This window comes from Diadema antillarum, unplaced genomic scaffold (assembly GCF_040938485.1).
Source record: "Diadema antillarum isolate AM-2024a unplaced genomic scaffold, OU_Dant_1.0 seq00000893_RagTag, whole genome shotgun sequence".
NCBI lineage: Eukaryota > Metazoa > Echinodermata > Echinoidea > Diadematoida > Diadematidae > Diadema > Diadema antillarum.
In genome coordinates, this window is record NW_027271756.1 from 397,276 (window position 1) to 409,827 (window position 12,552).

At 38.6% G+C, this 12,552-nt stretch overlaps 1 protein-coding gene across 1 annotated transcript in view; it reads right to left on the reverse strand.

The window, feature by feature from the left end:
- Positions 1–2,756: 2,756 nt before the first annotated feature.
- The window catches only part of LOC139740976 (tachykinin-like peptides receptor 99D), a 54,199-nt gene continuing 44,403 nt past the window's right edge, over positions 2,757–12,552 (reverse strand). The window contains exon 6 of the mRNA XM_071651561.1: positions 2,757–2,985. Coding sequence (XP_071507662.1) covers positions 2,757–2,985 — 229 coding nt within the window. The remainder of the gene's footprint in view (positions 2,986–12,552) is intronic.

Below are 12,552 nucleotides of genomic sequence, written 5' to 3' on the forward strand. Positions count from 1 at the left end.
GATGAGTCGATGACAAAAGGACCAACATTCCCGCCGTATATATATATATATATATTTTAATCTCTCTTTAGTCACGGAAAAGAGCGGCAGGTTTGGCATTTGACGGTTTCCACGCCATATCCAAGGACGAACCAGTTAGTTACAATAAGAGGTAGAGCGTAGGAGTAGTTGTCAATTTGTTATTGACGGCTCGATTTTAACGCATGGTGGCGTGTCTCGACGAGGTCATACCTGGTATTCCGAATGTTTTTATCTTTGTATTATCCGGCGATGAGAACGGACGCAGCTAGATAGCACAGGTAGTAGCCATTGATATCAGCGCCTCACTCTACAGCTTACAGATGATGGCAGCTGCACACAGGCATCACTCGATCCAAGTGGATTTGTATCGTGTAAACTATGATCGATATCAATCGAGTCGATAAATCATGATTCCGACAAGTGAAACACGCCATGCACCATGCACACCTCTTTCATAAGCGTTTAATTTGAATTCAATACGACGCCAGACGTGGTGAAACAAGCTAACAATGAAGTGATTTATCACACACCGGCATGGTTGCATTTATGCGATTCCCTTTTGCATCTCATGCACCTGCCTTCCTTTATAAAAATTGTTATCATAGCCTTCTAATTCTAATATTCAATCATCATAGCTAACTCATGCTTTTGATGCATATTCTTATAATCAATTTTGCGAAGATGTGATAGAAAAAAAGTCGCATCGATTCTACCTTTTGTCTTTGGTGTCGATCTTTGTCTTGTCTATCATATATATATATATATATATATATATATATATATATATATATATATATATATATATATATATATATATATATTGATAGAAAGAGAGATTGGTTGAGTAATATACCGTACATCAGTAATAAATAAATTGAAGAGGTGAGCAAAGAACCAGAGTACACACATACGCATGGGTGCAGATGACAACGTGACATGTCATAAATTAACATCGTATCAGGTATACACGTGAAACAGTATGAATATTACAGGTGGGCCAAAAAAGAGCATGCCTCTTTTCCGATGATTAACACAGAGTAAGCTAGAAAATAATGATTTTACTGAAAGACAAACCACGGTAACTAACATTACTTCTTCTTTTTTTTTGTCAAAACGGCAACAACAAACAGTACCAACAATTTCATCAGGAAATAACTTACACCACACGATTCGCCCCTCACAGACCGTCGGCAAAGTGAGGTTACCGTATGAATTTTACAAGCATGTTATAAAATGTCGACATAACCCATACATGGAACGTCAGCTTCTAAAAACAGCATTACCAATATTCCATCATTTTCTTTGCGACAGGAACTAGAGGATGGTAATATGCTGACAAGAAGAGAAGACTCAGAAAGTCTAGTCTTACTCCTCTACCTCCATGACGAGAATTCATAAACTCTAATTTCAGCAGTACGAAAAGCTGCATTTTTTTCCTTGCCTTTACCAGTCCTCTTGTTTTCCTTTCTGTCCTTCTTTGTCTTTATCTAGTTGGCATAAAAATCTTGCATTTTTACTTTTCAAAAGCTTGAAAAGTTGCCCGTGTAAGACAAATAACAGAGGAGTTCATGTTAGAAAAAATTGTTTTTTGTTTTTATTTATAACATCTCTTTCAAGTTTCGTTACTAATAAAACATTACAAAAATGGTCGGTCACTCAGAGGATTGAATTGTGACAATCATTTAGGAACAAGTCAATGTTTTATGATGAACAGATTTTAAGTCGTATCTTATTTGAAGTTCCACCCGTAAGTACAATACGTTCTAACGCAACAAGCCGTAGTATACTCGTTTCAATGTGTGTGTGTGGGAGGGGGGGAGGGAGGGGTGAAGAGCAGCGGTTACCTAAAGGTATCTGTAAAGTGAGCCGTTAAGAAGGGTTTAAAGTTTGTGAAAATGGAATAATGAAAAGTGTAGACGTCGATGTCCATTACGATATCCAACGTTAGTTTTGATGTCAAGTCTTTAAATCAGGCACATTTGCTATGGCATGGTGTACACAAAATGTGCCAATTCTTTGATCAACGTGGACAGGTTATTCACGTGTTAATTGCGGACTATAGAACTGATCAATGTATCTTTGGACTGATCGTAGTTTGAAATGTTGAAGATGTTCAAGAGATGAAGTACAAACCATGCACTAAAAAGATCGTTCTATGTTCAACAATAATACACTCTTCCGCCAGTGCTTGAGGATCTGAAGGTAAAATTGGGTGTGAATCTATTTATTCTTCCCAACTCCTACTCCGACTACCTCGGTTGGCACTGGTATTATTTATCTCACCAACGCATTCCGTCATAAGCTTGGATTCAAGAGGATGTTAAGAAAGAACCTGACAAAGAGAGACTTTCAAATACCTCTGCCCAAAGATAGGCATTACCGCCTATCTATTGTGTATCGGCCTAAACGAGAACGTGTTCATCTTGCCACCAAAGCGTAATTTGTCCTTCGATCCTGCAACGAAAACAGCATCAGACTTTTCTTTTTCTATCATTAGTTCCCACGAGAGCACTTCCAGGGTCCATTCAATTTTCCGAACAGACGGAAATGTGGGGAAAAAAAGAGATGAAGAACCATCTTTAGACTGCTTTGATGATACAAAGCATGCATCGAACGCTTCTGAGGGAGCCCTTTCACCAATACACATACTGTTCTTATCTTTCCTTTCCTCATTCCTCGCTCTCTCTCTCTCTCTCATTCTCCTTTCTAAACTTCTTTGACATGTCCTTTGAACTTTACATCGTGTCTTCTGCCGAGTCGCTGGCGGAGGTGATCCCGACGGAAGGCATGCGGTAGGAAACGGAGCGATGGTCCTTGCCGTTGACGACGCGCTGGCTGCACATGTAGTTGGTCGTGTTGGTGGCGTTGGAGCTGGCCGGGACGTTGGACCCGTGCTGCTGCGCGTAGCCGTTGATGCGGATCGGGAGGAGGCAGAGGAATACGCGCTTGAACCCGTAGCGAAATCTGACGTGCATGAAATGCAGGAGAGTGAGGAGGAGGAAGGGGGAGGAGGAGGAGAAGGAGGAGGAGGAAGAGGAGGAGGAGGAGGAGGGGGAAGAGAAGGAGGAGGAGGAGGAGGAGGAGGAGGAAGAGGAGGAGGAGGAGGAAGAGGAGGAGGAGGAGGAGGAGGGAGAGGAGGAGGAGGAAGAGGAGGAGGAAGAGGAGGAGGAGGAGAAAGGAGGAGGAGGAAGGGGAGAAAAAAGACAGAGCAAGAGAAAGAGAAGGAAAAGGGAAGATAAAAGCAGACGAAGGAGAAAAAGATGAAGAAAAAGAAGGGATGGAGAGGAAAAGAGGATGGCAGAAAAAGTGAAAGAAGAATAGAGCAGAGAAGAAAATGAAGAAGGAGAAGAAATGAACAAGGACGAAGAGAGCGAGAGCAGGAGGTATAAGATAGAAATTTAAGGTAAATGGGGAAGAATTAATTAGAGACGGACATGGTAGGGTGGGGAAGAAAGATGAGAGAGAATTCAGTTTAATGACTGGAATCGTGAAATTCATCATCATTGTAATAGACCCAAATTACTCCAGGAGACGTCGGCTTTGGCATGACCTTCAAGTTCTATGTGAATAGAATCGCCAACTCGATGTCGAAAGTTGCGTTTCAACACAACTGCATGTACTGCTCATTCTTTCCTAACAGATATGATGTAACAAGTGCTCAGAGGATGCTGCATGCGATGAGAAATATGACAAAATATCACTGAACATTGTGCAGAATAACCCACAAACACAACGAGAAAAGTGGTAAAGGAAGAGGAGCGACCGGAATATAAATGTGGTACGTAAGGCATTGGATAGCAGAGATCATCTAGTTTTATACAAGATTGCGTAGTCAATCATTTACAGATCTTATATACATATCCTATAAATGTATACGCAAGCGTGAAAATTTTTGTATATATATATATATATATATATATATATATATATACATATATATGTATGTATGTATATATATAATTTATGTATATGATCCTCTCCAAATTCCCCCCTCAGTTTCTCTTTTCTTTTTTTTCTCTCTCCGTCCAATCATATGCTTCAGCCTATTCTTCGGCATACAGAACGTGAATAATACATTTTTCTTTTTGTAAAAATGTTATATTGTTTGTGAATATAAATGCATAACTTTTATCAACTGGACGTCCCAGTCAAGTTTTGAACAGCTTATGACCATCCACTCACGAATGTTCATGATAAAATTATATAAATGATAATTCAATGGACAGACCATTAAGTATGTAGATCATGGCTGCACTTATGTGAATAAATCAAATATAGTTTATATATATATATATTATTTACATAAGCATATATAAACATATATTACACAAACATAACTTCAGGAGAGGGGAAGAGAGGAGGGGGAAAGAGATGTAAGTTAATAGATACGTAATCTAAGCAGACGAAATGTGAGAATGCAGAGTCGTTCATCAGGCGTGCTGGATCATACGTAATTGAATTTAATGACAGACTGTAACAGAATATGGCAACTCGATACCGCCCAGCGCCACGTTCGCCTTCGAGACACCGGCGAGAAAGTTGTCATAACTCCGATTCCGTTCTCCCTGCACGTCGCGCGAACCTTGTATCGCTGGCGGCGCAAAACATTCATCTCACCCCGGCCCCGCCCCGACAAGTCACTGTCAGTGAAGAGGAACAACAGATTATGAATATCAAATTTTGCATCACGAGAGACAGGGCGGTTTGCGAGTCTGTCAAAAGCGATATCATGTTGTGTAAGAAAGTGTGAATGGAAGAGCCACTGAAGAGAGAGGGTACAGAGAGAGATAGAAAGAGAGGAAGGGCAGAGGGGGAAGGAGTGAGGGACTGATATTCTAACTATAATAGTAATACAGCGCAATCCCGTTATAACGGACATGGTTATAACGAAATTCCGGTTACGAAGAAGTAAAATTTCGGGCCGCAACATTATCTACTCTATGGCCCGAATTCACGAAGGTGGTACAAATCAAACCATGGCTTAAATCATGGACAAAAACCATGGAGTGCCAAGAATCGCACGGAATATTTCGTCACGAAATTGGTCATTTCGTCGACAAAATGACTGTTTCGTCAACGAAATTATCATTTCGTGGACGAAATGTTCATTTAGTTACAAAATGTTGTCATTTCATTACCAAATAATCATTTTATCGACGAAATGACTGATTTCGTAACGAAATATTCCATGCGACACCTGGCGCTCCATGGTTTTTGTCCATGGTTTAAACCATGGTTTCATTTGTACCACCTTCGTGATTTCGGGTCTATGTGTTTTTGTTGTTCATTTGTTCGGTTATAACGAACTTTCGATATAACGAAAGAGAACTGCCGGTCCCGAGGACTTCGTTATAACGGGAGTCCACTGTAGTGTATAGTGAAGAAAGCTAAATGGAAGCCTTGTGGGAGAAGATATTGCTCATGGCGATACTACCACATAGTTGGTCTTCACTTACTTTATCTTATCTGATATTACGTTTAAAAATTAACCCAAAAGCCCGACTGACTAAGGCGTGGATCTTCATAGTCTCACAGAATACCAACTTGCGAACCAAAGAGCATGTATTCATCACAAAATCATGATCACTTTTTGACGAGCTTCCGCTTAGCTCTGTCTAACTAGCCACCGTGGCAAACTGGAGGAATCCGAGTTGCCATGGTAGCAGCATGACAACATCTGAAGAACTGAAGATATTTCAGTTGTTGCTATGGAGACGGCAACTATTGTGATTTGTGACATATTACGTACGATATTATGCTCGTTCGATGACATGGACATCGATACTTGTGAAGGCTCTGATCATAATGCTTTTTGCTCTTTTGAGTCGACATCGGCAACAACAACAACAACAAAAAAGCTAGCTGGGTTGATGCCTTTTGATAAGGGATTCAAGCAAACTCCTATTGTAAATAGAGCCACTTATCATCAAAGTATTTCAGGTTTGACTGAAAAGGTAGAATTTCCCATCACCCCTTCTCCCCCCCCCCCCCTTCCCCCCATCTCCTCTCTCTTTCACCATCTTTCATCAACTCCTCCTCCTATTTGGGATGTGCATGCATCATCCTTTCATGAAAAACGGGTTGAAATGACACATCCAAGATGAAATTCATACCATCTATATTTTATGAAGCTCAATTCAGAAGAGGTGATGAGCTAAATTTGGCAAAGGCGAGCTAGTATCCTTTTCATATTTCAGCCGATTGACAGCGTGTGCATTTGAAGTGTTCTTTATGTAACAGTAACAAGTACACACGCATCATCATAAAATAACGCCAGGCCAAAGCTCGCTTGCAGACATACTGTAAACTACAACCACCCGCCTTTGATATGATGACTGAGACAGATACGAAATTTCGATTTTGCTATATATAATATATATATATATACTAGTATAATATATATATATAAATATATATATATAAATATATAAATAAATAAATATATATATATATATATATATTATATATATATATACATATACATACATAAAGAGAGAGAGAGGGGAGGGAGAGAGACGTGTGGAATGTCAAACATGTGGATGTGAAACGTTTCTAAGGATTTATGATAATACACTGTATAAAAGAGCTATGCAGTATCAAGCTCTGTTGAAATTCGGCAAGAGTACCTGGAACAATGCTATTTTTATTCTTTTGTAAGGTCTTGGGGTTCAAAGCAACGCGTTGCTTTGAACAAGACCTTACAAAAGAGAAAAAATAGCATTGCTCCGGTTACTCTTGCCGATTCTAGAAAAGTGAAAACGGGATTATCAAATAGCAGTATCAGTGATGTGTGATTGCTATTGAATCAAGTACTGAGTTAGTCAAGAAACCGTTGCAACGGTTTCTTGACTGGTTATAGTTTGATATAAATCGAGGTGTGAGGTAGGGTGACCCACTGCCACCATATTTGTTTTTATTGGCAATTGAAATTTTGGCGGCGAAGGTTTTGAGAAAGGATGATGCAATTAAAGGAATTCAGTTTGATAATTTTGAAGTTCGGCAAGTTGTATATGCTGATTTGTCAGTATTGTTAAAAATAACTCATCAATTCGTAGAATACAGGATTTTTGAACCATTTTGTTTTGGAAACTAAATAGTTTCACTGTGAATATTGAGAAAACAGAGAAAATGAGGATAGGGAAGAAACAAAGGGGTTTGGGAGGTTACCCATGGAAAATTCAATTACTGAAATGAATATTTAAGGAGTGTATTTTTCATTGGATATTAAGATCAGAGAAGAATGAGATTATAAAGAGATATTTAATAGAATAAAAGACTTCTAGGAGATAAAGAGATTTAGCTGCAATGGCAAAAGTGCATTTGCTAAAAACATAGACACGTACTTTGTCTAAATTGAATTATATACCTTCGTCTTTAGTGGTTTTAGAGTGGGTAGTTTCAGAGATTAATAAGATTTGTTTTAAATTCATATGGAATGAGGAAGATCAAATTAAAAGGGTTATTTGTTATCAGGATTGTGGTGATAGTGGTCTCAGGATTACAGATTTTGGATTATTTGTAAAGACTTAAAGAATTATATGCGTAAAACTACTTTCATATGGTGGAAAGAAATAAGTTAGGGTTACATTTGATGAAATGGGGGAAAAAGTTGTTTTTGGAACAAGGGCCTGAGCGTTTTTCTTTTGATGTGTATATGGTTAAAACCGTTGTTAGTTTCCTGATGTGTAGTAATGTTTTTTATCATTTTTTGTATTATATACGGTATATGAGTAACTTGAATTAAGGTGTTCCATTACGACAGAAGGCAGTATCGGATGAGTGTTGTGTACGCGCACGTGTGTGTGTTTGTCTGTTTGTTTGTGCGTATAGGTATGTGTTGGTGTTTTGTGTTTGGGGAAGGGCGGGAGTGGGATTTGATTGTCTTATCGTTTCGTTTGATCATTACTACATTTTACTACTCACGAGGGGACTGCATTCTGCAAACTAGGCTTTTTAGCAGTCCCCTCCATTTCCGACTTTTTTTCTTTGCTACGATTCAATTACAGTTTGTCCATGCACTTCTTCATCTATAAAGTATGTTTTGTCTCATTGTAAACAAGTGACGTGCATTTAAATCTCATTTAAATATGCATAAGTCACATTGTGCTTTACTTTGTTTATATGCAAATGTCATACTGTATACTTTCGTCGGAAATGAAATAAAATGAAATTAAAATAAAATGAATGAATGATTAGTTATTCAGGTAATGATAGATATTGATTTGTTTCGATTGGGAAGGGGGTTGATAGGACTTTTATAAAAGATTTCATTATTCAGTTGTGTAATGTACTTTTTTGGCACAATACTTAAAGGTGGAATATGAGCTATATTTTACACATTCAAGAGAAAATATCGTTTCAGATGTCAACATGATTATTCGAATGGAATATGATGTATATATTCAAGCAGAATATAATGCACATTAGTGAAAGCATTGTTTTGTTGGTTGGACTTAATCGAGTTATCACCATTGTTGATGTTAAAGTTTAGTTGGTGGGATTTTAATTGGTTCATCGTTGATTGTTGGTGTTGAAGTGACAAATTATGCCAGTAAATACTTCGATATGTTGATTCTGTCTTCATCTGTACCTGTATGTCTTACTTTCAGTCCAGAACGGTTTGTTGTATTTATGTATGATTTGAGAATGAAGTCAATAAAGATCAAGGAAACATTTAAAAAAGTGAATCTGTATTGTGTGTGCGTGTGTGCTTGTGTGCGTGGTGTGTGTGTGTGTGTGTGTGTGTGTGTGTGTGTGTGTGTGTGTGTGTGTGTTTTGAAGAGCCTCTCTCAATGTATACATGAATTTCCGTTTCCTGGAACTGAGAAGCACTTGAACGCTTTCCGCAACTCTCGTATTATGCTTTGCGACAAAGTAGCCCCGTCTTGAGTAACGGTGTATGCATGTGTGATTGATGCAATAAAAGGGAGCTTCCAGCGAAAAGCGGACTAGTATTTCCCCCTGAAAGCGACTGTGAGGGTAGCGTGACTAAAATTCATTATCACGCCGCTTAAAGAGGGGTGTCCGTTACCAACCTTCTTCATGAATATTGTTGAACAAAGTTTGGTGATTCGTTTTTCTTTTCGTATTTCGTGTGTGTGTCTGTGTAATTGTTTAATGACGTTACACTGATTGAGTACAATGTTTTCATATACCCCTTGGCATTACAAAAAAAATGGTAGGAGACCGTGAAAAAATCTATCAAGAACAGACACAGGACCTTTATATATATGTATAGATATATAATAGGCTCGATACTATACTTGAAATCTTTTAAATAGGCTTCAGTGGCAGTAGAAAGTTGGGTGGTATAGGCTTGACGGTGCACCGCGTATTCTTTCTTGGGTATGCATGTGACCCTGAAAAGGGCCTACCCACTCTCAACGTTTCGGAAAGAATGTTCTTGTCGTTTTCAAGAAAAATTCTCTTAAAAACGACATTCATGATTTTTTTTTTTCAAAGTAACTAAATTACGCTATTTCATTTTATTCACATGTATGCGGGAAAAAGCCCAAAACCAGATAAAGTCAACAACTACATAAAAGAAAGCACTACTTTTCTCAGAAACTTCGCCGACATCAATTTTTTTTAAATATGGAAATATGCTCCAGGTGGACGTAAATCACTTAGAGCATTTGATTACATGCAGCCGGCATGGACTCACGCAAGCTTCTATGACATTTTTTTTTTCTTTACCGGATTATAATTTTATTGTGTTGAATTCACTTATTTTTTCCCTGCCAGGGAAGACTTTGCAAAGGGTCGTATCAATGTTAGTAATGATAAGTAGTAATTTGCATACACAGACACACACAGGCACACACACAGACACACACACACACACAGACACACACACACACACACACACACACACACACACACACACACACACTCACAGACACAGACACAGACACACACACATATATGATTATAGTTATATATGTATATCTTATATAATACTTGTATACAAAACACATTCAAAGTATATGTAAATACATATAGTATATATATGTATATGTTTCTACATACGTTATTGTATAAAGACATTATGAAATCACAAGGAGGTGACATATAAACATTACAGAGGGACTCGTAAAGAGAGCGATAGAAAGTCACCCATTTCTCTACCTTTCATTGGTATACGCAGCCGTGAGATAATGTGCGTATTAAAGCAATTCTCCTTGGTCTTACTTAAAGCGGATGGCTAGTAACTGATCAGTGGGAATCAGTGGGAATGCTGGGGGATGATTGTTCCAATCCTTGTGGGATTCATTTAAGAGTACATTATGTATCTATTGTTGTGTGAAAATTATTTGCTTCAGATTGGTCCCATATTCGAGTAATTTGCAGTTTAATGTTTCCAGGTTAGCATGCTTGTACAGTGGCGGGGCGATTAAACTGCCCATTACTTGAATATGAGATCATTCTGAAGCGAATAATTTTCACACAACAATAGATACATAATGTACTCTTAAATGAATCCCACAAGGATTGGAACAATCATCCCCCAGCATTCCCACTGATTCCCACTGATCAGTTACTAGTCATCCCCTTTAAGACCTAACGCCTATTGGCGCCACTTTTAGCATGGATTCGTATAGAGATACAGGTATAGGTAGTAGCATTTGATGATATGCAGAAAGTCATAATGTGATATTTGTCGTAGCAGCTGAATCATAACCGACGGTATTACTAACCCACAACACTGTATGTCTCGTCAAAGTATCAAAGAGAAAGGGGTATAATTATACACAGCTTGAGAAGCGCTCCTTTCGTCATGGGAGGTCAATATTAGCAGATCATATAATCGGTTGAATATGTTTTCAAGACCTTAGCCGCAATCATGAAGCACGGTCTGCATGCGTGGAAAAAAAAAAGGAAGACGCTGCCGGGAAAGGAATATAAGGAACAGCCCTGTAAGACGATACGGACGTCGCCGGCTACGATGCTTGCATTCGTTGCGATGAGATAACAAGAGGAAATCAATCTGTTGACTTAACTGCGCCGATAAAGGGGATGGGCAAACCGCGCAAATTTTCTCTCGCCGTGCAAAGTGACCGGCGCGTCGTTCGTCGACGGAGTCTGCGCTGTCTTCTGTTGAAGGAACATCCGCTGCTGCCCTATGGTCACGTGTTTTTACCATGTTGGCCACGAGGGATGGACAGTAGGAAACAGTGGCGGGAAATCGCGTGCGTTGAAGGCGGGTCTATTTCATTAGTAGGCTACTCCGAGTTTGAACAAGATTGAAAATGCGATCAATGAGGTATTCCACGTGTATATTATATATATATATAATGTTATCATTATTTTTAAATCATATGCATATATCTACAAACTTAACTTGGATACTATTTCATATGATAATGATATATATGTATATATACATACATATATATATATATATATATATATATATATATATATATATACATATATATATATATACATATATATCTACAAACTTTACGCGGATACCATTACAAGGCTCGACGCCACATGCGATTACTTGCAGGGTACGACAGACAAAGAGGGGATATACGTATCTTATAAAGCATAGTCGACACTTCTGTAATAGGTTGTGTGTGCAGGGGCGGATCCAGGAATTCTGTAAAGGGGGGGGGCGTGACTAATATTTCTGGTGCCACTTCCGGGTTTCATTTCATTGTTTTTCTTTTTATTTCTTTTGTTTTTTACGAAAAATAAAGGGGGGCGTGCGCCAGTTGCGCCCCCCTCTGGATCCGCCACTGATGTGTGTGTGTGTGTGTGTGAGCGTGTGTTTTTGGGTGGTGTGTGTGTGCGTGTGTGTATGTGATTACATTTTACTGAGTTACAGAAGTTGTTGACAAGCAGGAGGAGTGACCTCGGTCAGAGCAAATATTCAAAGCAAAGCAAAGCATTACTGCTCGCGTATAAAGTGGCAACACCAGTTTTAATCAGTACAACGCAACGACTAGGTACTTCCACCAGATACCAAACCAGGTACTTCATATAGAGGCATGAGTAAACAACCCGACTGAGAAAGATTCAGACCTTCCTATCTGGATTATTCAATTTCTACCTGTGTGCAGGTAATTGTCCATATTGAACGACATTGGAGAAATAAAGTTTTTTTCTTTCTTCACCATAAAAAAAGAAGAGACTGTATAGTACTCCGACCATAGACATATACTGTTTCTATGGTGTTATTAGTAATGGTCCTTGCTACATATCCATGCCATTATGTATCCATTCTCTAAATGAACGCTTTTCAACTTTTTTGTGTGTTTTTTTTTAACCGAGGTCCAGTTACATAGAAAAAAAAGGCTCTACATCATAATACATCAAAGTATAAGATCACTATGAATACCATTGAGTTTCGTGGTTATAAACTCTCTTTGTCGAGATAAATATTTAGTTCAGATAATATTCCCACCCGTAATTCACATTAGTCAGTCAACGATGTAATTACACTGCACGATTCTGTGCGTCACGTAAAAGTCTAATACGTGGGTGATACCTGGCAATTTTTTTCCCTGCGCTGATATTTGCTTC